Below are 27,612 nucleotides of genomic sequence, written 5' to 3' on the forward strand. Positions count from 1 at the left end.
CTCAGTATCTCAATGTTCTCCTTTGCATCATGTTTCTGGGTACAGGCATTGTTTCATACATATTTGACTTAAAAGTTTAGGTAAGCTTAAGGAAGACCTTCATATTATATTTTCTTCCTAAATTGGGATAGGAAAGGAAATAGAGCAAGACATTTTTCTGCGTCCTGTAATAAAGTTTTCGCAGCTGTGCTGTGATTGTTCACAGACTAAAGCATTCCCCAAGGAAAAGTTCCAAATCCCATTTGAGATTAGTGGAAACCTTTGGATCCAGCTCAAAGTAATAGAATAACATGTAATCTTTATCATAAAGTGTAGTAGCTGTTATTTCATCCTTCAAAATAACTTCTCTGTATCAGCATGAGAGGACGAACAGCAAACAGGCATTAGAGCAGCAGAGTCCAGCAGATCAAACACCTACCCAGTGTCCTCCAGAAAACTGATAAAACAGTTACAGGAATTGTGTGCCTTCAGGTTATAAAAGGCTTTTGGCTTTGCAAGATCCCCAATTCAGACTTTATATTTGAAAAATAGAGCATATTGTACTAGTTTGTAGGGGAGGGTTTACAACAAATTCCAAAATCAAATCCCTAAACTATGCATTTTTTTTTTCCAGTTTTCAAGCAGAAGTATTTCTATGCTGTCACTCTGATTATTTTTTTATCAACTGCTTTTGAAACACCACTTAGGTGCAGAAAAAAAAGAAAAAGGCCAAACCATCTGATGTACTTTGCCTTCTTTGTTGAAGTTCCACTGAGTCATTCTGAGATAAATGGAATTTTCTTCTTCAATCCAAAGCTTAATTATGGTAATTAGCCTGTGCAATTTGTAAAGTTTGGCAGTCAATTCAGCTCCTAATATGCATAAGCCTCTTTCTGTTACAAATTGAGTAGGTTTAATCAGTTTTAAAAGGACAGTGTCTCACTATGTCTGCGTGGCACACTCTTAGATTTTCAGATTGGTTGTTATTCCAAACTCTGCTACATCATTAGCAGTTTTGATATTTTTAATATTCATGAAGCTTTCATTTTAACATTAATCCCCAGCATCTGTGATTATGATGGGTACTTTTGGGAGCTGTCTATTGTGTGTCTACTGAGAATGAAAAGCCCAGCAGTTCCTGGCAGTAAATTAACCCTCACAATGCCGGTTGGTGCTGAACTCCTTTTGAAATGTTGCCTTCTGCTATGTTCCTTTCTATTCAGATTTCACACTAAGCTCTGGTTCCCTCAGCAGACACAAGCTTCATTTCATCCTGACAGCCATCTGTGACACTAAGAATTTTTCCTTTTTTCATTCAAAGAATGTATCTTTCACTGTGTGCCTTTTCCCCCCCAGATTCAGTATGGTAATCAAAAGGGGAGAAAAATAGAGTTCATAATGCAGATTTCTACCTTAAGGGAGAGGATGAAGGCATTAAAGAAGATTATTTTTTTTATTATTTAAGGAAGGGAGAAGGATGTGGGTTTTGTTTTTGTTTTTTTCTTGTTGTCGTTTGTAGGATTTTTGTTGTTTTTTGGTTTGGGGTTTTGTTTTTTTGTTGGTAATATTCATAGTAGAATTTTCTTTAGCAGGAGAATTTTTGCTAAATTTCAAAATGTGGTCATACGAAGGTCTTTGGCTGTGCAAATGAAGTCTGATGAATGGAGTACAGACTCTGGGTACTGTTTCCCTCTCTGCTGCCAATTTGTGGCATAAAGCAAAGTAAGCCTCTGTCAGTTTTGCTTTTTTTCTGATTTAGAACTGTAAGCATTTGGGGGCAGAAACCCTGTAGCAATTTAAAGTGCAGTATCATATCGCCTATTTTAGACATGCAATTTTAGCTGCTGATCTAGATGACAAGTACTTGATGAATGAGTGCAGACTCTTCCAGTTGTGGTTTTACTTGGGGTGCTTTACATCACTGTGGAGGAGCTTCCCACCATGGGGGGTGTAGATGGCATCCAAATTAGGATGGCAGGAATAGATAGTGTAAAATATGTACATTTCCCTTTCCTGGTGTGCAAAGCATGAAGATGCCAGCATCGGCAGGGCATAAAAGTCCAATAGAATAAAATAACACTATTTAAAGAATGTTTTTATGCTCTATCATGATTGTAGTAAGAATTCTTCACAGCTTTGTGCCAGACATGGGATTGAATATCCCAAAGAAGTTCTGATAAGTTTGAGGCAACTTTGGGTTCCTCTGTAGGATCTGTGGGAGCCCTTCTAACATGAATTGCCTAAAGACTGAAGTCTCTCTCTTGGCAAGTGTCACCTGCTCCTAATTGCCTTCGCAGACTCCCCTCCTGGGCTCTGCTACCTGATCACACAAGTGCAGGGCTGTCAGGATTTGCTTTTTCTTCCATTGTTCCAAACCCTCTTTGTCTCAGGCTGCTCAAAGGCTCTGCCTGCCTGCTTCAGAATGAAATGAAATTTCTGTCTTAAAAATGTGTACAAGTAGGTGGCTTTTAGCACATTGTAAAGAAAGGTGAGGGATTCTTTTGTCTTTATCCATCAAGCTTTTCCCCTAAGGCTTCTTTGCTATTTACTAAAGACATATGGGTTTAATTACATAGTTTTGGAGAAATACAGTTGTGGGTAAGTTGCTACCCTCAAAGACAATTGGCCTGTCATTCGTAGCCCTGGGTTGGCCTTGCTGCTGAAACAACTGTACAAAGCGTGAGGGGACTTGGCAGCACCTACTTCCAGCAATATGGGGAGCACAGAAAGAGCTGTGTCAGCAGTAAATGGAGTGAGAAAGTTGGGTGTGTACTGCAAAATTAATATCACCAGCCAGAAACGAGCTGCAGAAAAAGAAGGAGACTGTGGTGTCTTGATGATGACAAGTGTTTCTGGTGCCCTAATGAGACAGTCCAGAATGTCTGGAGGATTAACAGAGACCAAAGCTGGGCACACACTGGTATGTTTAGTGCTGGACTGTGTGGCATTGCTTCAAAGCTAGTCTGGGCATCCCAAAAAGCTTAAAAAATGCACTATCACTGACTTTTTTCTGTACTCTTTCAATGTTTCTAGCAATTCTGACAGCAAGACCATGCTGGTATTTGAGTGTCCATCAGCAGGTGTGCAGTAGATTATATGTTCACAGTAACACGTTCTTGTGTCACAGATCTTAAGATTCCATCTTATTCTCCCTTCTTGCATCTCAACAGTGCAGAGGGCAGCCCTTCCCTTGGTACTGCTATTATTGTATTGCTCCCAGCAGTACAGCCTTTTCAGGACAAATTTCTCAGCTCAGGTCTTATGTTTTTAAGTTTGACATAATTATGTATTCTTTCAGTAGTCGTACTGTTTATAATACCCTGGAAATGTCCTGTAGGTAGATGCAAGTGCAAGAAAGCCCCAAACCTTGTCTCTTTTCTTCACCTTACTCGTTGCGTTGTGTTATGCCCGTAGCTTTTCTCTGGTGCTTTCTGGAAAGTACTGGATATTCTGCTCATGTTTATGGGCTTGCCCGGGCTCCCTGGTGTCTGGGAATACAGGACAAGTGTTCAAAATCTTTTCTCACTGTCTGGACAGCATTTTGAGAAAGGAAAGTGAACATGCTGGGAAAGCTGCAGAGGTATTTCTTAAGCCCTATTTACCCATTTCCGTGCCTTCCCCAGGATGCATTCTGCATGTGAGCATTACCTGTCCTGCTGGAGAAAGCAGAACTGGCCTCCTTCATGCAGTACCTGTCTCCCAGCTTGGGCATTCCCTTTCACCATGCCAGAGGCTGCTCTGAGCTTCCACTGTGTGGGACATGGCTTGAAACCTGTCTCTTCAAAGCAAGAACACCCTGCTGCTCCCTGCCTCTTCACAAGTTATGTGGCACCTTTTTCACTCCCTTGGTAGAATACCTGTTAAGAAGTGTGTTCTACGAGTATAAACTCAGATTCTGTAGTTATTTGATCCTAAGCACAGCAATCACAAATAACTTCAAGTACTGAGGATGGAATTTAACAGAGGTTCAGTTTTTGTTACAAAAAGAACAAGAGCTTTGCAGTCTAATAAATGAAAGAAAGGTGACGGCTGGAATTTGATTTAAGGAAGCAGGACTTTAAAACATAATTCCTTCTGTGTAATTTAATAGCCATTGAGGAAGTACTGGAATCTACAGTATGTGGTCTGTTAATCTAATTAATCTACCCTAAAGGTTAAGTCACACAACCGACAAGTATAAGTGGATTTTGATCAAGTTTTACTGGCCCTATAAAATATCAAATATATGAGGATGTCCAGATTTACTTGTGTTTGCATTGGAAGTAGCTCAGCTTTGTAAGGTCATATACTGATGTACGTGCACACACAATTTTTATTTAACTTTCTATTTCCAAACATAACAAGCTGTGGATTTAAGAATTGCTCTTTATGGTGCTGAGTGTCATTGAAAAAGTACAGCAAAAAAAAAAAAAGGGAAGGAGAAAACTGCTGTTCTTTGCCAGTAAATGTAGGAGTTAAAATGAGCATTGAATGCTAAAGCCTGTTATTTTTAAGGATGTAAAGGAGGACTCCAGTTAGTCCTGTGTAGCATTTGGTGTTCCACAGGTTGTTGTCCTTGGTTTGCACGTACTCTATCATCCTGAGAAACACTGAAATCAAAGACCAACCTTCTGTTCTTCATTTTTTTTCGGTTGAAAGAGACTCCTGTGACAATGACTCTTCATGAGAAAGATTGGACAAAATTAATCTTTCTCCCGGAGTTTCAGATGAGACCAACTCAACCCATATCTTGCACTAATCTAAATCCTGGTCTGACCTAAGAGAAAACTAGTCAGGTTCTTAACCATGCCAAGTCCAGCTATTCAGGTGAACTTTAATCTATGCAAATTTGTAGAGGAGTTTGGGTGACAGAGATTTTCCCAATTGTTTAGTTCAACTCTGTATTCTCTGTTCTATCAAAACACAAATTCTGCCTCTCTCTCTGTGGCTTTCAATAGGTTTTCTGCCTTTCTACAAACAGCATAAATATACAACATTAGTATATGTATCAATGCACATCTCATTGAAGCTTCTCATTCATTTGACAGTACATCTGCTACTGTCACTGTTATCCTGGTGACAACGCTCAAAGAACCCACACATGAAAGAGGAGTTCACAAGAAGGGGCAGACTGCTACAGGCTTTTGGGGATCTCCTTCCCCCAAAGGTTTTGGTTATCTACATTTAATACCGAATGTTCCTGGTGAGGCTGGTGCTCAGGTTTGTCACAGGAGTCAGTTGTGAGTGTGGGCACGTCGACAGACACACTTTCCAGGAAACCTCTCAGATGTATCACCGGAGTTGTGTTCATTATAAAATGCAAATTCATTGCTTACCATAGGAGAAAATTATGTAATGAGGCTCTAGAGAACATAAATATTTAAACATGTTTTTAAATACATTCAAATATATGTGTATGGAGAGGGGAGGGGTTAGTGGGGGCGATATATTCAAATAAACATGTTCGATATTCTATTGTATAATATATCAACCCTGCAAATTCATACTAATTAGTATTTTGAGCTCTCATGGTGTTACTAAATCATTGGCAGCAGATGAATAAAATGTTTAGAAAACTTTTTTTATGATCTTATTGGTGCATTCACCCATGTCAATGACCAAAATTTATCTTGCTTTAGCAAATCAACAGATTTCTTTCTTCTGCTAAATGTTTTTGGCAACACAGATGGAGAACACAGCAGTCAGGGCCCTGCTCAAAGGCACCAGATAACTGAATGGGTTACTTCCTACATTAAAACCAGCTTGTTGACTTGGCAAAGAGCCCTGGTCAAGTAATACAACCATTGCTGCTGCCATTTGTTAATTCTGCATAATTAAACACCAATTATACATAGTATTGTTTTCTAGCAGGCTCCTCAGCTGGCTTTTCTTTATTATGGTTCTGTGCCAGTTTCCTTCCTTATTACTAGAAAGGGCTTTTTATTTGTTATTGTAATTAGGAGGTTTAAAATACATCAATTTTTTCTAAAGAGAGAATAGTAAATGATTATGGAAGTTGGCATATCATTTTACAGGAAAGACATTGCATATAATGGGTATTTTGATTTTTTTTGTGTAATCTGAGGAATCTGCACTGTACTATTATAGGACTCCCCAGAACAAGTCTATTAGTGAATTTGCAATAATAAATGAATGCATTTACAAAGCACTTTCAAAGTCTGTCTCTTTTAAGACACTGGGAAATTCAAATGTAGAACCAATATTAATTTCATTGCACTTTTATCCTCATTTAGCAGGGCTGTTAACCACACGCCTAAGTCCTATTGAAATGAACAAAGTATGGGCTTAACTGGTGTTTTAAAGGATAAACCTAAATATCTGTTCAGTGTTCTGCTACAGTTGGAATATTTTATGCATCTTGTCATATTGCTCAGTATTTGGAGACTGTGTAACAAGGGAGGTTATTGACTGTCTTGGTGCTTTTAAACTGTGTTATGGTCAGTGATGGGGCTCTATTAGTAATGCTGATGGAGAAATTTCAAGAAAGGTTTTGCCTGTGTTGCTGGGAACAGTGGAATGTGAGGAGCAGAAAGTTGGAGGCTGGTTTTATGCTTGTTTAGAGTTTCTCTTTCCCTCAGTACTGAAGAAGGTGTTTGTTGTGTAGACTCAATATTTTATTTTTCAGCTACTTAAGTTTATAAAAATAGCATGGAAAATGCTTTTTCCCCCTTTCTTTATGATTGTTTATGTAATAATACTACCAAAGGGTACCATATAGCCAAAATAGGCATGGGAACTCCCTAGAAACTCTGTGTCTTATACAATCCATATATCTTATTGTATTAAAAAAAAAAAAGAAAAGAAAAGAAAAAAGAGAGAGAAACTTACAGGCTTGATAATCATTAGAATTTAAAAGCTCAGGAGGGATGTTAACTGAGCCTATTACTCTTAATCCATGGACTGTTCAGCTGTCACACACACATACTGAATCTGTATGCAACATCCTCACGAACTTTATTGAGAAGTGCTCCTATGACTCAGCAGCTGGAACTCATTTCTCAGCCAATTTTTTTTTTCTTCTTATCTCCTTGTGACTCAACTCTTGTTATCTATTCTTCCCATCCATTGAGTGCACAAAATTATTGACACCCCAAATAAGAATGCAGAGTTTTAAGCTTGGCAGTTCTTCGTTCTTCCTTTCCTGGATCACAAGTCAACTAAATTATAAAGAGGAGAAGATGTAGTTTCCTGCTTATCCTGCAAAGTCATGAGGTCAATGGGACTTCCCACAGCACATTATAGAAAGCACAAAAGACTTTATAAGATGAGGCTTTTGGTTCAAGTTACAGTTTTGTCAATGGAGCCATTTTGAGATGCAATTGTCAATAAAATCTCTCCTTAACTCTCTTTCAGGAAAGGTCAGCTGTTTTGAATCATGTTGTTTTATGAGTGAAACATGTATTTCAGATTCCATAAACTCACTAAAACAATACTGCTTTGTCTTACTTGCTTTAAGGAACACATTATTTTGGCATATTCTTTGGACCTTCTATTGTCACAGCCCTTATTCTTCCTGTCTTAGGCAGCTTAATTAACCCTTCGTTTTAATTATGGTTTAAAAAGAAAAAAAGTGTGATTCCAGAATTTTTTTTCAAATTTGTATCTAGACACAGCATTACTACATCAGACATATCTTCATTTTGCAACTACATCTAACACAGCAGAATTTAACTAGTGAAGCATTTTCACCAGAAAGCTTTCAGAAAGCTTCCTTTTAATCTTTTATGCTGAAAGAAATGTTTTAGAGGACACCAGTGAGAATCTTGACAGGAAGAACCAGTGAGAACTGCAATGAGAAAGAGGTAGAAAAGTTTTACTTTATTCCTCAATGGCAATCCTTTCAAACAGCTCTAAGCTCTGGGATGTTATTTATTATTGATGTTACAGTAATGCCCCGAATATGGCAGGTGTTGAATTGTTTCCCTGACATGTAGTCAAACCTGTCCCAAGTTTTGAAATGTTAGTTTGTAGTCTAAAGAGCTGGGATTACACCCCAGTTCAACAAAAGCTGCTGAAACACATAGATAATTTCTCTAGTAGCTTGTGTCATTGATTTCTATAGTTTTGTTTAAAGAACACTCCCCAGTCACGGCACTAAGATTTTGCTTGAAGCAAAGTACCCACGTAAATCCTGTTTTGGATTAGAATAAGTGGGCAATACATGCATAAAAGTGGGTCACAGCGGCATAATGGATGCAGCTTGACTTATCTCCCCTAAATGCCAGTTTTTATTTATATTCACATGTATTTATTCATAATGTATTTATATATGCACATTCTGAGTGTATTTTGATATCCCATTGATTAATTGTAGAATGATGTGATAAGGTGCATTTATAGTGCACCTGGGACTTCTCCCCTGCAGCCCTGCTATTGAGGCAAATCTCCTGGTGTCACCACTAATAGTCTTCCCAGGATCAAAGGTTGAAGGTCACCTGGCTAACAAACCATGAAGGTTAGAAGCAGGAACATCAAACCATGAGAAAGGATGGATCCTCAGCCTTGCTTGGGGAGAACCATTAGCCTCAAGCCATGGAAAGTCCCACAAAACCAGGCCTTAACAATGTGCTGGTTTCATGCCTGTAAAAGCCATTTCACTCTGTAGCTGTAGTTTTTCAAGCTAAATATTTTTCTTTGCTTTGGGACTCAAAAATTATATAATTCTTCTCCTCTCTGATTTGGAAGGAAAAGAACAGGCAAAAACGTCAATATGTTATAAATAACTTGGGCAAAAATTGGAAGAGAATTTTACTACACAACAATGACACATGGACCCTCCATATGGCATTTGTAGATGCCAAGTTTTTTTTGTCTGGACTTCTTTGTCTTGAGGATAACCTGGGCACGCTGCAGCTAGTCCGGCTTCATGTAGCAAAAATATTTAGGCCACATTATTTAATTTTTCCAAATTAGATTTTTTGATATATTTAAAATGTCACTAGTTCCTTAAACTACAAAAGAGCAAGCTGTCGTGTCTTCTTCACCCAGACATGATCCCAGAAAGCAGTTTGGAAGGTGACAAGCAGTGCTTCCGTATAATAGAGAATAAAAAACACACTTATTTTGCAGTTCAATTCTTAATATAAATTAACAGAACCCGAGCCAACAGTCTTAGAAGCTGCTAATGAGGTTTCTGCAAATGGGGGGTTTGCATGCAGTGAGACACTGGGAAGAAGGAGAGTATATCCAGCTTGTAACATTTCAGAATCACACTAAGTGGTATTGCAAAATGTCGTGTTTAAATGCTGCTAGGGGCTCCTGTAGTACCTCAGAAATACCAGAAACAATTTTGACATTAATTTATAGTAATAGAAAAACTAATCTGCTGGGATGTTGTGCTCATATTTGATAGGCACAGTTATATTTTGTAGCTTAGGTGTCTCACACTATGAAAGCTGAGTTTGTAAGATTAAGTTGTCACTTGATTGTTTAAGAAACTTGAAGAAAGAACATTTTTAATACTTAACATACTGGTATCTCTCTTTTTGCCAAAGGAAATCCCTGTTGTTACTTCTAAGACATGAATGGTGTTACGTGAGAAATCACTATTTTACAAAAAAGTGAATACCTATGCAGGCTCAGCAAAGTGCTGGCTTTCAGGAGTACTGGCGAATTTATGCTTACAAAAGCTATTTCTTTTATGGGGTATAGCAGTTGATGTTTCTGAAGGTGTAACTACAATGAAAATAGAGTGCCCTCTTTGAAGTTTCCGGTTAGTAAGATAAGAATTGGATTTACAGAATTCTTAAACATTCAACATTTAACGAAGTTAAGTGGTTAAGAAACGTCTTAGATAAATTTAGGCTTCATAACTTGGCAAACCTTCAGATTCTTACTGAAACATTGTGGGTATTGTAACTTACAGTAATGATAAAGACATTAAGACAAATTTCAGTTTGCTATGAACGTGTATATTGTATAATTCATTGGTCTTTTATTCCTAAGATTGTAAGATTGATAAAGAGAGGCTCAGGAATAGATCCGCAGAGGTGTCTGGCATCTTAGTACCTGTCTGGATTTGAATACTATTGATCTGATTCTGGTAACTCAGCAAGAAAGTGACAGATTAAGATATTTGATTTCAAAAGTTAGCAGCTGAGATGGTTTCCAGGGTAGCAGTCTTTCTTTCAAGGCGTCTGTCACTCCTTAAGATTTCCCCTTCTTTAAGCTGTCTTGATTCCAGGAGCCACAGCATTCTCTAAAATAACTTCTCCTTTGTTTTCTTCCCAAGCAATCAGTCACAAACTGTTTCCTGTAAATTAAAAGAACTTTTGTCAGTGTGACCTTATTTGCTGCAGCACATACAGAACTTTGCCTCAGCAATCAATTTTCTTCCACATGCACACTTACGACTGGCACTAGGGTTTACATTTTCCTTTGTTGGGAGAAGGACTTGAAAGAAAAAAGAAAAATAGAAGACAGCAATCAAAGTCTGCATTTTATATTTGATTTCATATTAGCTATGTAAGCGTAAACCTAGATTTTTAAAGATGGAATATAACTTTAAACATATTTTTCAAAAGTAGACATTAAATGTGAGTCTTATTCAGAATGTTACAGATTAACTTTAAACACATTCAGAGGAAGTGAAAAATTTATTACATGCTTACTGATGCTTTCTTAAAATTGGAAATGCTTCTTTGTATGTAAATCAGCTAATTTATTGGTCTGGAAATGTTCATGAAAGCAGGAGATGTCCCCATTTGGGTTTTATAATATCTTTGACTTGCTTGGTGCCTTTGGCTAGCTAGGCTAAAACTTTGAAAGTAGTCAACCTTGTACTATCAGGCAGCAGACTGAAAGCACCAAAATGCAGAGATCAGCAGGGTATTGGGTTATTTACTGGTGTCCTTTTCTCCCTATACAAGCTCCAGCATTACAGGCTTTTAAACTTGGAGCTGGAAGCCTTGGTTGTGGAAATCTGAAGAGAGCAACTTTCTTCAGAAAACTTGACTCTAAACACAATGGCATCTCGGATCTCCAGCTTTAAAATGGAGGTGATAACAATACCTCCTCCAGCTTGCAAACTTTTGGGGAAAAAATATTAATTCACACTTGGAAAACATTCAGCTGTGGCGTCTGCAAATTTACTGGTTTTGAAGAAGTCCGATTCCTAATCAGCATTCAGTGTCTACACACATCAAACAGTTTGTACTTCAGTTGCTTGTTGACTGCGTTATCATCTGTTCTCTGCACTGGGAGAACACTCAGATAGGGCCATGGAATTAGTGACTCAACATGTGCCCTGGGAAGTTGTAGTAAGGTCGGTTGTGCAGCTTCACTTCCACAATTTCCGAGGTTTCCAGTTTGTGGCTTTGTGACCATAAGACTGTACAGGAGGTTTTTTAACTTGCAAGGGTTTTTGGCTGGGAGTGGTGGTGGCTGTCATATCATAACTGTGTATTATTCGTTGCTGTTGCCTAAACTGACTGGTCATAGGGTTTGTTGAATGAGCCTGTATCTGACTGCACTCGTTCCACTGAGGCTCAGGCAACAGTGTTTTCAGTGCTTGTTCATTATCACTTTATTTCTGTTGTCTCTGGATGCCTGCAAAACATAAAGAGAGAGAGGAATCGGACTTAGAAGGGATGGCTCTCATCCCCTTAAAGCGATTCCTGAGAATATCAGAGGGATGACAGTGAAACTCTGCGTTTTCACCCCTTCAGACTTTCTGCTTTTCTCCCCTCCCTGCCCGCCCCTTCCACGCTATAATTTCATCTCCTCCCCCCCACAGCAGCAGCTGTAGCTCTGCTCTGCCGGGCCCCTGGAAGCTCCCCCCGGAGGAACCTCCCTGACCTCCGTGGGGCTCCAGCCCCAGCTGCAGCCATCGGGGGCTCTTCCCAAGCCCGGGCTCTCCCTGGGATTGAGCGCTGCATGAGACACCCAGCGAGGGTTTTACCAAGTGTCCTTGCAATGAGAGATCCGGCTCTGTTTTCCTCAGATATCTGTTTTCAGGTTTGTTTTTTTTTTCTAGTTATGAAAATGCAAAATAAATCAATTGTTTCCTTGAAAGAAGCCACAGACTGGATGAAGTGGGTGCTCTCTCTGCTCCCTCTCTTTTCTCCAAAGAGCTTAAATAAGATCATAAGAGAAACTTACCCACCACCTTGCAGCTTCCTTTAACACGGTGACCTTGAAGCAGCTAAGGGAAGACTTTGTGAACACAGTTTTCACAAACACATATCCTAAACTTTGCCTTATTTTCTGCTAACAGAACCTAAACCCTGAAGTGTTTGAAAAAAATGTTAGGGGTCTTTAGGCTCGATTGGGGAAAATTTTTGCTGTTGGGGAAGAGGGTTTTTAAATGAAGAAAATATATAAAAAGGTCCTTGCAAAGGTTGAACTTTCTAAATATACATCAAATAAAAGAATAACTGATTGAATTGGTCTCCGAATGAAGGACAGATGATTATATGAGCTGTTTAGTTGAAAAATGAAAACCAGTTGCACAAGAAAGAATAGTTATATTTTGTAAGGGGAAGGTCAAAGAAAAATACCAACACCACTTCCAGAAGTTTTAAAAGACATATTGTGTTGATAGGGTAATATTTGATATGTTGTGCTGTGTTTTGGTCAAGTACTAGTTTATCTACTCTATACCTTTCTTCACAGATTGAAGCCAATTGCACAAATTGCAGCACACCCTTTCTCCCCTTGGAAGAAAGATAATTTCCCTTTCTTTCGTTGATCATCTTTCTTCAAAACAGATAAACATTATGGTGAGGGTCATGTTCTCTGCTCTCTGCATTTCATGAGAGCAATAAACAAAACACCGTAAGTTGCCTGTGAAATCAGGTGTGTGCAGAAATGGAATATTTTTCCCTCACCTTATCTTCAGATACTGATAGGCTGAGGAAACCATATTCTCAGATACCTATTTCACATTCTTCTCTGACTGAGCAAAGTTTCACAAGCAGCCCAGAACCCCTGAGTTTTGTGTAAAAGTGGCACTCAACATGTAAAAGATCCTCAGCTGATACAATTCTGTTGAAGTCCCTTTCAGTTCCTAGCAATATACTACTTCCAGGGATCATCTAACATGTATTACATGATATTTCCTGGTGTGATTATATGAATGTGTCCTATAATTTAAGAACAGCAAATCCATTGTGTGATAATCACTCTTAACTGCAATTTCAAACATTTATCATTGAAATGTTTTTTCTCTAAAATTAATATAGTTACTTTCAACTTGGTTGGATGATGTATATAAGAATGAACACAAAAGAGAATCAATATAGTCATTAACTGACTTGCCCAGAGGATATGATAAATGAGGGGCCAGCTTAAATTCGACTAAAATTTCTTTGATACTATATCATCAGAAAAATCTTCATGTGCCTGTAGCATTTCTTATCAAGTCAATTTTTTTCTAGTTACGAATAACCTATATTTTCAATTATAAGAACCCAAATAGTGGAATTGGAGTCAGTTATTCATATTTACAAAATACGGAATTTGTGTCCATGTTACAAATTCAGGTTATGAAATATATGTTGATAAATTCAGCTGAGTGGGATGAGGAAGGGCTTGGAGGTGTTTTACTCTAGTCTGAGTTTCCACAGAATAGGGTTTCTGCTATCACAGAGTCAGCATCTTTTGGATATCCTGCTCTAGTGTTTCCTATTCCCTTGCTAATCTTAACTAACATCTTAAACAAAGACGGAAGGAGTCTCAAAGCTATGTCTGAACCAATGGGTGTGAGATGCAGTTACATTTTGTCTGCATATTAGGACAAGAGTTTGCTATATACTAACTTCTGTCTTTTGGTTGTCTTGAGAAAGATACCTCTGGTGGGAGGCTTCATGGAGAGCAGGGAAGGTTTTGTCTAGGACTTTGACTGGGATGACTTGAAGGGGGCAGGACCCCGAGACACGCTCAGCCTGAATCTAGTCAAACATAATTATGTTCAAGTTTCAAGCTGATGAGAAAAGCCTTAACGGTAGCTTACCTAGGGAACCTCCTTAGGCATGAGTACCAATCGGGGTAAAACTAGTTAACATTCAGTCAATGCTTATGCAAAACTTTATTTATTTATTTATTTCAGTTTCTTACCCAGTTTCCTTTCATCACTGAACATAAAAGTTTATTTGTGTTGTATGTGTCAGTGGATACTTTTCTGAGACTAAATGCATTTTTACAATCATAGCCATTTGCTGTAACAATTTAGAAATACAAAAGCTATAAGGAAAACATCTTAGATGGCTTTTAATTCTATTCCTTCTAGTAATGAATATTTCTGTTTTTATTGCTCAGTGTTTTGTAGCTAAGAAAAAGTTCTAAAATATTTAACAGCTTTAGGAGGTTTTCCTGAGGTACATTTGAAATAGTCTTCACCTCAGATGTAAGCTCTTTTTCAATGACTTGCTTAATGCTTCAGTTGTATTCAGTTTTGAGCACTTATGTACACTTACAGCTTATTTGTCTTCAGTGTTATACTTTCAAGATTATATCGCAATTCTTTCATCACTCTACAGCTGTAGAGCAACAGCAACACAAGATTTGGTGGAGTTAGATAAACTGTAAAGCTTGGGCAATGGGAGTGATGTGGTAGGCTCAGTAGTTTCTTTTCTTTTAAATTCCCTCACTCTCTTCTGAGGTTTTCTTTTTCTATTTAAAATATAAAATTGTTGTAATAAAACAATACCATTCTGTGTTGTTTTACTTTCTAACTGGTGTTCAGTGTCAGATCAGTCTCTAGCTGGATGTGTTATTTGATCCAATGTGTTACTCTCTTTTTTTCATATCTAGCGCCTTCTGAAATTACAGTGTTTTTCCAGGAATTTTCTGTAGTCTGGCCTCCTAAAATGAAATATAATTAATTGCCTTCAATGTGCTAAATATGCTTTTCTTTCTTTAGGTGGTTTTTGTATTGTATTTGTGGCTTTATGTCATTCTCTTGTCTCCTTTTCCCCTAATCTTTCATACCTATATTCCCACCAAAATGAATAAAATAAACTCAAAGCCTCCAAAAACATTAAATGGCTTCCCATTTTGTTCTGTTGTGTGGTAGGAGTTTAGTATGCTATTTGAAATGATCTTGGATATACCTAGGAATATTTAGTGTCACAATATGCTGAAGTTCCAAACCAGCAAACATTTAGGCACGGCATGCAGTCTTTTAAATTTAGCAGTAGTAATGGTGTATCACTGAGTTGTGAACCACCAGTGCTCTTATCAGCAGCCTGTGGGAGCATGCAGTGCTCAGATGGAAGCCAGGGCATCATCTTCCCTGCTGGAATTCCAGTGCTGGGCAGCAGCCACCCCAGCCACACAGGGATAAAGCATCTCCTTCTGATTTTATCCAGTTTGACATGTTTAAATTTGCCGAGGATCTCTGCTAGAGGTGCTCGAGGGCCCCAACAATATGGAACCAATCACGCTAGAAACATGTGACATGTATAATGTTGCTTCAGAAGTATTTTTTATTTCCTGCCCAAAGCAGCTGCACCAACACATTAAATGAAGGTAGGACAAACAAACAATCAGGGCTTGCTGAAGAAATTTTTCTTTTTTTCGGGCCGTCACTCTTGCAGTGTTGTACTTTAGGTCAGAGATATTAAAGCTGTGACCCAGTCAGCAATGACACACTTGGGAAACTTTCTACATGTAAATCTGACACGATGAATTCTTAATCATATGTGCTTCCATTTTCAGTTCATTGCTGTCGTGACAAATGAGTACCTTATTATGAGCAGCCTAATTTCCTGGTCTCTAGTACTATGGGTTTTCTGGTTTTGCTTTTTAGGGGTGGCATAGCTGTTTCCTTCTATTTGCCATTTAGTTGTTCCAGATTTACCAATGCACACACTGAATCTTCTGATAAGGTTATGTTTGTTGGGCAGTTTATCTCAAAGGTCTGGTTGGTTTTTGACCATAGATATGTGATTTGGTCTGTCTTTACCACTGTGATATCATGTTATCCATCAAAATTTTGATGTGGCTGCTTTTGTTATTTGCACTGGCATTGTTCTTATTTGTGTAGTTTAAAATATATAATTTTTCAGTGTCCATACCTTATTGCTCTGGGCTTTGTGCTTCCAGTTACAGCTCTAATTATTTCAGGGGTTCCTGTGGATCTATTGAAGGTCCTATTTTGTTTCAAAATTACTGCCTCTAGCTAGTAATTCCTACACTCAATGTACACAATATTACAAACTGACAATATTTAGAGAAATCTGTAGATCCTTGTAAACCCAAGTACCCCTTGCTGTGTTGTATGATTTCTTATCTGGTATTAATTTTGCAGAGCTGAATTTTGACAAGATAGGAGAGTTATTGATTGTTCCCCTCCTTGGCTATTTAATTTCATCATTGTTCTATTTTGTCTGCAGTTTAAGTTCATAAACTTGGAGTAATTTTTGACCTTGTGCTTTCTTTTGAGGCTGACATTAATCACAGTGAGAAATGAGATTCCCAGCTGGAAGATGCTAAAGAACCATTAGGAACTATTAAATTAACTTACCACTATTTTATGAATCTTTCTCAGTTTAGACTGAGAATTATTAAGTTGATTGGGACATATGTGTATGTTTCATTATGAGCTAGATAGTAATTGCTAATTCTTTATTTGTGGCTCTTTCTGCCATTTCCCTGAAGTATTCACAGCTGTGCTAACAGAACCCTGCATACAGTCAATGGGAGCATTTTGCTGCTTTAACAAGAAAGGGCTTCAGCCTAATATCAAATTTTCCAGGCAAATGCTTACATGCTCCATCATTTGTTTTCTTAAGGATACGTTTTTGAGCAGTGAGTAGTCAGCTCAGGTAAACAAAGCAAGGAGGAACACCTGTTGTACAACTTCTTTTCTCTCTGAGGCACAAACTCAAAAACCTTCTTTGTAGATTACATTTCATTACGCCCCACAAAAGCAGTAGCTCTTCGGAAGAGCTTTACAGAGAGAACTCCTGTGATCTGATAACAAAAGACAAAGATTTTCCTGAAGTCCTTAACTCTACTTAGTATGAATAAAAGAAGATATTCTTTGGATTTTAAAAAAAAAAAAGTTGGGTTGCAAGTGAGAATCATTTAATATATTTGGAAGATGAATAGGAAAGGGAATTCTGGACAGACTCAACTTACTACCACTTTGCATGGATATATATTTGTGACTTGATGATGCTTGTAGCTTAATGTAAATTTATTCTTGTAGAGAAGTACTGATTGACATGGGATGTTTTTCAACTCCATGTGTTTTTACAAGTCAGTGTGAATATTTGTTTACCTTCAAAGTCACCTTTTCACTTCACTTCAAAATCATCCCTGTGCATTACCTACCAAATAACCTTCCTGGTAGGCCACAAAGATTTTAATTGTAAACTGCAACAGGGTTAAACCTTCATTTTTTTAATCCTTGAATCACCCCATAGGCTAAAGCATGCTTTTGTTTTGTGCTGAGGACAGGTTAAACACAGTGTGAGAAAGGATGGGAACCGTTAGAGCCTGTCCTGTCTCATGGTTTCTTTCTCATAGCCAAAGGGCTGGGATTGGGGGAGGCAAAAAGGAAGGGAAAACAGAGAAGAGCAACAACCAGACACATTTCCTTGAGAAATCCGTGTGCTGAGGGTATCAGCACTGAAACCACTGTGACTGAAACCACTGTCGGAAGGTAGAAAACGTGTTGGCAACAGCAAAATGGTTCAAAACATTGCACCTCTAAAAGGAGGGGGAGGCAACCCAACCCAGAACAGCTAGAAATGTAGCTAGGAGTGTCTTCTGAAACAAAAGGACCTGTGATTCTTGTGGTATCAGAGAGAGACTTCCTTGCTTAAATATCTGTTTTTACAAGCTGACTTAATGTGCCAGTGCAGTCCCTTGCTGGATAGTGTATTAGGGCAATTATGTCTATTATTTCTATAAACAAACATTGACATACATTGATTTAATATTATTCTTTGTGCTGAGCTCTGCAGATAGACTAGTAAAATGTAAATGACACAGCTGTGTTGCAGATATATCTTTGACAACTCAGAAGATGACTTTGCATATACTGAAAAGCAAGGGAATGAGGAAGGACTTTCTCAGCTCTTGAATTGTGTACATCCCCTTCAATATTCATTTTTCTGGTAGTTTCAATTTTAAATCATGTCAGTGTAAGGCTGCTGGTGTGTTGAATTAGTTCCTACATTTTCTTTGTTAGTCATTAATGAGGGAAATTCATCACCTTCCTAAAGTTCACCATTCAGCTGAATAAAATAAGGGGTAATTAAGCATGGTAGATTTTTTGCTGTGTTCTATCTCTACAGTAAACAAAAAGTGAACCCAGTTTTTTGGTACTATTTTGGGGGCAGCTACTTGTAAAGCTGCTACATAATTCAGCCTCAAAACCTACTTATAGGGCTGAAATCACAGGAGCAGCAGCACCAGGGGTTAATGCCCGGAGGACTGGGTGTAGTAGTCTCAGACAGTTTATTAAAATAGTTAGGGGATTATTGCAAGAAGTCCAGTGGAATTGGAGGATTGCATGGGAAGCTTGCATAACCAGTTCTTCCACTGTACATGGTATTAGTTGCTATTATTTAAATGTCTTGATAGTGGTTCCCACCATAATCGGAACTTTCTTGAGAAATGTGTAAGTTTACTTGGATGAAAACAAAACAAGAGATCTTCTAAGAGAGAGGAAATTCCCTAAAGTAAGGTAAAATTCAGAGCTTGCATTAAAAAGAAAATACAAAATACTGATAAGAAATCTATGTCAGGTAGGTCTGATGCATGTGCCATATTGAACACAGCCAAGATGACCAGTGAGCACTTCAGAGCAAGTCATTTATTTTTTTATTTTCTGGAGAAAAGTTGCTTGTTACCTTGGAGAAGAAAATTCTGTTATAAGTGTTGTTGTCCCTCCTTTGAAAATGGCTTCTTGCCCTTAATTAATCATAATGCCTTACACAGGCTAGTGATGGGTCTCTTATCTACCCCTGCAACTAAAGCAGCTGGGGCCACCACCTGTTAACTCACTTCCAGCACCATTTAATTAGCCTGAATGGCTGTTACCTTCGGGTTTATCTGGCAGGGAAAGAAATGGGAACAGATGCAGAACAGGAGAGATCTACAAGGGACAGCCCAAGGAGTGCAAGGAAGAGCTGGGAGAAGTCAGGGTGTGAGGACAGGTGGACAGAAGGACAACAGGCAGGTTTGGGAGCATCAGAGCCTTACAGTGCATGTTTATGTGCCCTCTGCTAAATACCAAGTTTTGAGAATTGAAGTGTTCAGTCAGTGATGTTGCTGTGTAATTACATCCATTTGGCTTCCTGCATGATCGATCCCACATAAGACTTCGGCTTTAGAATTTGAAGGCAAGTGTTGCCCATCAAAAAACAAAAAGGGAACAAAAATAACAACAAACCCAACAATCACAGTTATGCTACTCATTTGCTGGGTCTGTGTTGAAGTTGCTAACACCTTTGTTTGCTACCTACTTGATAAATAAAGAAATTAATAAGAAAGATACAACAAGGTTTTTACGGCTTTCGCATAACTCGAAGTCCTCACTCATTTACTTTTTTTGAGTTAAAGACTGTTATTGAATGGATTGTGAAAATAAAGGAAAGGAAAGGTGTTTAAATAGCACCCACTACAGAGGTTTTGTCAGGATTTCGGTCATATGCACTGTTCCTTAAAGACAGCGAAAAAGAAAATCTTCAAATCATTAAATAAAAGCTTTCAACTTCCTTGTTTTAGAACAATCCATTTCTATGGGTGTTTTTGACACCATGAAGTGTTCTTTTCTAGTCAGAAAAATGTCTTTTGTGTGTAATAAATAACATTTCTGTACCTGTGCATGTGTACCTTTTATTTTTAGAATACTAATTGAATTACTAGAACGTACTTGTACAAGCTATTAATAAAAAAGCATTCTTTTGGATTTTTTGGTAATTTACTTGTGCCAGTCCCTCAGATTTAGGACATTATGTGAGAGTAAATTCTTGCCTTTTCCCCTTACCTTAAATCTTTCTTAAATTTTAAAATGAGGCAGCTGAGCTGTGTAAATTTTTAATGAAGGATTTCTTATTACTTGTGGAGACTCTTAGCTGATGAAACGGTCATAACTCCCTGAAGTTATTCAATTTAAGCAGGTTAGCAGACTGACTGTGAAAGTCTCTATAAAGGTGATCTTCTAAGTCTTTTTAAAAATGATAGAATATTTCCTTTGAGATAATATGAAACATTGGTAAGGCTATTCATCAGATTAACCAGCTTTATGCTACATAGGTTTTTCCTTTTTGTTTCACATCTGAAGAATAGGTCTCCATTCTTGAAAACTTGTCTGTATTTTTCTAAATAAGCAGGTAATTTTGGATAGAACTTCCCTGTACAAAAATTACTTCTCACAGATTTATTAATTTGACTTTTAACAGTAGTTCTCCTTTAAGTACTATCCTTACTTATACTCTGATGGCATAAAATGTTTTGTCATTATGAATAACCAAATGAAGAAATAGAATTAAACCAAATATTCCTTAAGACATATCATAATGTATTTCTACTGTAACTCCAATGAAAACCTAGAATAAATCAAAATAACGAAAAAAGCCCTGGCTACTAATTTAGTTCCTCATCTTAGGTTTAGGTTTGATGCAGTCCCAATTGGGCTTTTTTTCTGATGTCTCTTCCTGAATTTGTCTAGATCACTCGAAAGGAATCAATGGGAATTGATCCAATTTGTAGAACACAATTCTAATATTGATAGTAGTTTATATTCATTTGCTTCACCCTAATCTTTTATTAATGCTCATTTGCAAAATGCTGTTCATGCTGTTTCCTCCCAGTTTTGTACCCCCATGCTGATGGTGATAATGAAATTTTGAGACACATAACAAGAAATAATGAAGTTATAGATTTTAGAATTAAATAAGGTAACAGTTACTATTTTTTGTAGTCAGACGTTTCTAAGTTGATGCTTTGAATTTCAGGTACATAATGACCAGTGTAGAAACTCAGATACATGAGATTCCTACAGCAGTAAGAAGTTATGTCTGTTTAGCTCTTTTCAATTTTTCTTTGTGTCCACCAGGAGGATGGGCCAGGGCATCAATACTGAATTATTTGGGGACTTCTAAGGATGCATCATCAATAAAACCTGTCATACAGACACATGTCCTGGTTCAAAAGAAGTGATAACCGATGGCATCACTTACTCTTACCAGAGGGGAAAAAATTCACTGGTGACTCTTCTGTGAATAGCAGAGCCGTGGTTAAAAGCATGTTTAATACAATTTTTGAGGTTAGGATTACACAACACACTTGAATGTAAGTAGCTGCAAAAATAAGTGTGTCTGTCTGGTCTGAGGTGTTGTAGGAGCTAAGAGAATGAGTAACGATACTAAATATTTAGTATTTGGATTTTCTCATTAATTTGAAGAGTTTAAAGATATGTAAATTAAAGCAAGAGTGGTGTTTGGTAGCTCCTGGTGCAGTCCAATGAACTGGAATAACCTACAGATTTCAGTAGAAATTTTATTGGAAAAGGCTCTCCACATTCATGTAAATCTTCGGTGCTCTCCAACTGCCATTGGACCACCTAAATTTGTTCTGAATCTGTATGATTATGCAAAATCCTCTTTCTGCTTTGAAGGTGTCATCTGTGCTTATGCTGACTAAACCTGAAAAAGTTCCACCAAAAAGCTGGACCACTCAGTACTGGTTAAACATGGCACTCTTACCAAGTCAAAGTAGATGTTCATTGGGGTTTTTTAATGCCTTGAGGTACTTGCCCAACTTAATGTGTAGTGACTCTGGAAACTTCTGTGAAAGAAGGAATGAGATATTTTTCATCACAGTGAAGGGGTTCCCCCTCTCAAATGAGGCATCTCTCAAATGCTTCTGTGAAAGAAAAGTGTAGTAGCAATTGGTAAGGGGTGGTGGTTTGCTCCTTATTTTCTCATCAGTAGTCAAGGCTTCACTTTTCAACTTCTTCTTCCAAAATAAACTCATTTGGGAAAAGGGAAGGGCAACTCCATTTGACTTCTTCCTGAAGTTTTGAATAGTTACAGGTAAAGTAGTTTTTTGTTCAATTAAATATTATAGGTTTTTTTGTAGAGGTTGGTGTTGTTTTTTGGGCTTGTTTGGTTGGTTTTGTTGTTTGGGGATTTTTTCCATAATGAATCAACCAATTACTTCCTAGGCATCTTTTTAAAGCTTAAGGGGTTTTTTCCATTGAAAATACTCTTTTTTTTTTTTTTTTTTTTTTACTTTTGAGCAGCTAAGAGATAAGAGACCTTGGTTTGAAATCTTCTTGTCACCAAGTTGTCCAGCCATATTAGAGAGCTGTTTTGAGGGACATGTCTCTCTGTCACTTCTGTGAAACTTCTTACAGAGTGATTACAGCATTTCTTTGAGGGATGAGGCACCAAGCTCAGCCTCTGCTTTGACTCAGACTGAGTCGTAAATTTTTCAAACATCAGGTGAATTGTTCCTAGTTTTATAGTTTTTGGGATGGCAACTAGTTCAAAAAGTGTAATGATGTAAAACCTTTCGTTATGTTTCGGAAAGCTAAGTTGAAAGTTGCCTGATTCTACAACACTGTAGGTAAAGAAATATGTCATGTCTTAACATTCAGGCCTTTTACCACCTGTTCAAAGAGTGCCTTACACAGCAGTCTTACAGTGAAATGTGTCATTTAAGTCAATAGTACTTACTTCTGTTAAGTTTTAACAGGGACCCCCAAGCAAAGCTGGAACTTGTGATAGAGTTGAAATTAAATTCAGCTCAGCACAGAGGGCAACAGCACAAAATGTGGGACTTGAGTGCAGACTTATTGCTCAGTGACATGGGTAGAATTCACCCACAGCAAGAACTGAACTTCAGCCATCATCTTTAGTGAGTCATTTTCAGCCAGACACCATAATTTAATATTAGTTGAATATCATTTCAATATCAGATGGAAAAGTGGCATTTCTCAAAGAAGGAGAGAGTGAATAATGTCTGTGTAGTTTTAGATTGCAAATAGCAAGTGCATTGTCACTAAGAGATATCATGTAAATACCAAGTGTTAAAAAGAGACTAATGCCTGATTTCCCTTCACTGAGGGTTTGAAGTCAAGATATTAATGCTGAAGTAACTGCAAGTAGTTGTAGGCTGGTTATTAAAGCTGCTGCTTTCATGTCCTGTTGGCTTTACTGAATGCAGAGCATTTCTGAATTGGAAACTGCTCCCGATTAAACTTCTAAGTGAGCTTTGCTAAAGGGCATTAGCACTGGTTGTTTTGCGAGGTGCTGTGAGGAGAATGGCCCATTGCTCGGAATACCATGTCTAAGGGACTATCTTGGGTAAAAAAGTTCAATTTGTTATGCAATTATATTTTGCGGATGACACCAGACATTACAGTGACACATGGAACACTTCCAGTAGCTTTCAATGCCTCTTCTTCCTCCTTCATCATTATGAGTAGTATCTGGCTAAATCTCCTAGAAGGCAATCAATCTTTCAAAATGATGATCAGCAGGTTCATTGGCTGAAATCTCGATCTGGGATTTCTGTAGTCGATTATAAACATTTTGCCTAAAAAAAAGTAGGCGCAGCCTCTGCCATTTAATTTTGTAAAAAGTCCCATCCTTCTGTCCTTTACTGCTGTAATTTAAAACTTTGACACAATCAACCCTTGGATGCAAATGAGAGAGCAATCTGGAGAATCAGAGTGTTGATTCAGTCACTTCACAGCCATTTTCAGAGCAGATTTTAAAGATGTACGTGACATTGGCCATTAGTGAGCCAGCAAAGATGAATGGGCCAATAAATGACCATATTTCACTTCTTTCATCTGCCAAGATGAAACATCATCTTGGCGTTCAGCCGGTTTTCTGTTGTTTGGTCTTTTATTTTCTTAATTTGCACGACACTATTTTGAAAGGCATGCCATCAATTCTTTAATTGACTTTTTTAAAGAAATATTTTTTGCCAATAAGTCCCCTTGAGTGGATTGGTCTTGAGGATTTTGGTTTTCTTTAAATTTTTCTTTTGTAATTCTTTAAAAAGGTTTTGATTTGTACGGATTTTGTCTCTGTAAGATTGTTTAAAAAACAAATGGAGAAAATGAATGTTTGGCATCACATTTTACAAATAAGATTGACTGAGCTAGAAAATTAGGCATCCGGAAAAAAAAATCTACTTATATTTTTTCTATTTTAGTTTCATACATAGTTGCTTTAGGCGTTTTGTGAAAGTTCAGAACGATTTTTAGCAGCATGTGGATTTTGTTGTAAAGGAACAGTTCCTTTCAGTCATTACAGAAGTCCAGAATATGTCTGTGTGGGAGAGCAAAACGTATCTTTCCTATTCAAGGTCTTTACAATAATTAATAAATTATCTGACACCTGTCAACAGAGAAAAAGGAAATAAGCAGCCTATTGTTGTGATAGTGATATCATTGCAAAGAGATTTGCTTCTTGCAGTTTCTTTCTGAACAAAATGTTAATGTTTCTTTTTAGGTATTATCTGTTGGACAGTGCACTATCAAAAGTAAATAAAATAGGATTTAAGTTTAATAAACAGTTTTACATTAAAAGCAAAAATATGTAGTCATGTTGACGACAAATTCCTTTGGGTTGTGTTGTTTTGTTTTCAGAGCAAGTGGGATTTTTTTTTTTTTGCTTCAAATGATTTAGTTCATTATTATGAGTTATCTTCGGGGTGCTTTGTGGTGTTTTGATCAGCAGTTTATCTTGGGGTCTTAAAACGTGTTCATTTATGTGTTTAGCTGACCAACTGCCTTCCCTTTTTTTTTGTTGTTGTTTTTCTGTGTGACATTAAAATGAAGTGTTTCCTTGCAATCACCTTTGAAGTGAGAAAATGCATCTTGCTCCTTATGCAGCTAAACTGTTGCCTTTTCACGGAGGGGCTCTACCCCTTTCCCCTGCCCCATCTCCCCAAAGAGAGGTAGAGCAGCCCCCCTTCTGCTTGCCAAGACACAGCCCCCCCCCCCCCCGCCTCCTCCCCACAAAGAGGTGAAGTCCCCTGAGTCTGTAATTGCCAGGAGATGAAGCGATGATGGGGAGTGATCACAGTCAATAGCTTTGATTAACAATAAGGTGGAAAATTAGCAATGCTAGCATTCAGCTCCCCTGCCCGCCCGGCCCCATATGCTCCCCGCAGCCTGCGCTGGCTGGTGAGCAGGGTGGCCACTGTGCCTGCCGGGGTGCAGAGGGACACTTGGAGTGGGCAGAGGGGGACGGCAGGGCAGCATTTTGGGGACCCCCGGGCGATGCTCCCGGACGCCTTTCCCTGGGCTCCCCCACGCAGGCGGGGGAAGGACGAGGTGTGCCGTGCGCTGGCACTGTGGCTCTTGCTGTCATGTGTGGATTTAATTGTGTCTGGACGTGTTGTGATCAAAATGGCAACTACTGTTACTCCTGTGACCCCATCAGCAGCTCTGGTGTTGTTTCCGACAGACTCCGAAGACCTAGAGAGGGGGAACGACAGCGGGACACCACTCCCCACCTCTGATAATGGCGACAATTCGCTGGGCTACACAGGTAGAGTGCACCTTTCCAAAATATTCCTGACTGCCTACTTCTGACACTTTCCACCTTACATCTGCCATTACCACCTGTACACGTTTCTTTAATCATCTTTGCTAGCTGGCTATCTTTCACCATCACCCTAGAAGTTCAACATTGTTAATATTGTTGGAAAATATTACTGTGCCTTTTAACTAACCAAGATGACTGTCCTTGTGTGTGTCAGTACTTTTCAATTATTTAAATGTTTAAAGTAAATTTCTCTTGTTGAAACAATGCACCCATTATTTTCGTTTGAACTGTATATATTAGTGCATGAGGCAATATATCTTCTCAGAGAATTTTTTCCAAAGACCACAGGGATTTTTCCATGTGTTTATTTGTTTTGTTTCTGTTGTAAACAAAAGTAAAATATATTGCAGCAGGAAAGAAAATCCAAGTGAGACTTAACTGTGATTGGATAAAAATCTGTTTCGTTGACTTCTGCTTTGCATAAACTAGAGAAATGTGTCTCTAGGCCAAATAAGAAAAGCCACAGATAAGCAGCACCATACGGAGTGTTGCAGCAGTGATCTCTGAGGGACCCGATTCTGTAATTCCTCTGCAGACTGAAATGTTACCCAGCTCCAGGAGTCACGCTACTGATCACAGCCTGGGCTCAGCTGCAGAGTCCTGGGTGTTCATGAACTGCTGGAGGTCCAGGGTGAATCAGATATTCATAACTAAGACAGTCTTACAGGGTACAAGAAGAGGATTGGCAGGTGTAAGAGAGAGGGAGCAATTTCTTGTCTATTCATAAAACTTTAGGTCTCTTATATGCCACTTAGAATGATTGCAGCTTTCATCACCTGCCTCTCACAATCATCTCTGCATGTGGTTTAAAACCTTGACACATAATTCTATTCCAGTTTAAAATACTGGGGGTTTTTTCTGAAAAGGTAAAAAAGCAAAGCAATACAAATTTCCCCTCAGTCAAGATGCTTTCTTAGGAAAACATAGCACGAACTCTGCTGCATGTGGATTATTTAGACTCTTCTACCTTCTGAATATTCCTATTAATTTTTTTTCTAAATTCTCTCCTCCACTCTCCAAGTTTGGCACATGCACGTCCACTGATGCATATGGGGTCATCATATTGACAGAATATAACTTAAAGAATGCTTTTTTGATTCATTGTAAGTCAGATTTTTGCTCTCAGGAAACAGAGCTGGGAGTCACGATCCCTAGGTCTTGTGTTTTTAACAGCCACTAATTTACTTGGGACCACAAGTCATTCCTTTGTTAATAAAGTGGCTTAGTTTTACCTAGAGATGAGCAATCAGTTCCCCTCCAGCCCCCTCGCCCATTCCTTCCTGGCTTGCGTCTGGTCCTCAGCTGGTAGATCCCCGCACCCAACAGCCTTACACCTGCCCACCAGGCAGGACAGGGGACCCTCCATGCGCCCTCCAAAAGCACCCTGAGCCACAAGAACAATGTGGACTAAGATTTTAGAGGGAGACTTCCCAATTTTTTCCTGTGTTTCGGAGCAGGGCTGGAGGCTTGGCGCAGGAACTCCCGTGGCAAGTGCACCGGGTGGGCAATGGTAGGCAGAGGGTGCAGGGGCTGCAGGCAGTGCTGCTCCACAACAGAGATTTTGTCATTTCCCCCCCACACTCCCCTTGCAGGGCCATTTTTAAGGCATATAAGGCAATGTTTAAGACAGTAACTCCCCTCTGAGCATGGGGACGTGGGAGGATAACCCGAGCAGAGCACAGACCCTTCTGCATGTGTCCGCCCATGAGGATCCTTCACCCTCATCAAGGTGCGTGTGAGCATCTGGGCACTGCATCCCAAGAAAGGCCTCTGCGGGGTGTTGCAGCTGTTTAACCTGCCTCTCAGAGACTAATGGGGTCATTTGAGAGGGCTGACAAAATCAAACCTGGTCTAGTAGTCCCCCAGAGGCTCCGGTTCTTAACTCTAGGCCATATTTTAATAGGCGTTTTCCAAGCAAACACGAAAGTCAGGATCAAGTTAGAGGGAAACACAAGCTGAATAAAAATTAAAACCTAGAGGATGGCTGGTTTTGTTTAATTGGAGATTTTGTGCCTCTATTTGAATGAGCACTGAATGAAGGAACGACCAAGTTCTTCATGTATAAAGATTTAATGATCCGGTATTTTTTCTCCACTACGTAACAGTA

The 27,612-nt window shown here is 38.6% G+C and overlaps 1 protein-coding gene across 6 annotated transcripts in view; it reads left to right on the top strand.

Annotated features, from left to right (window-relative positions):
• The window catches only part of ROBO1 (roundabout guidance receptor 1), a 713,456-nt gene that overhangs the window by 316,938 nt on the left and 368,906 nt on the right, over positions 1-27,612 (top strand). For 4 of the 6 annotated variants that reach the window (XM_027692614.1, XM_027692617.1, XM_027692616.1 and 1 more), the window contains exon 3: positions 25,365-25,448. The exons of the other annotated variants lie outside the window; for them this stretch is intronic. In XM_027692614.1, the coding sequence (XP_027548415.1) occupies positions 25,365-25,448 (84 nt within the window). The remainder of the gene's footprint in view (positions 1-25,364; positions 25,449-27,612) is intronic. 6 annotated transcript variants of the gene reach the window in all.

This window comes from Neopelma chrysocephalum, unplaced genomic scaffold (genome assembly GCF_003984885.1).
Source record: "Neopelma chrysocephalum unplaced genomic scaffold, ASM398488v2 Primary Assembly neopelma1_87, whole genome shotgun sequence".
In the NCBI taxonomy this organism is placed as follows: domain Eukaryota; kingdom Metazoa; phylum Chordata; class Aves; order Passeriformes; family Pipridae; genus Neopelma; species Neopelma chrysocephalum.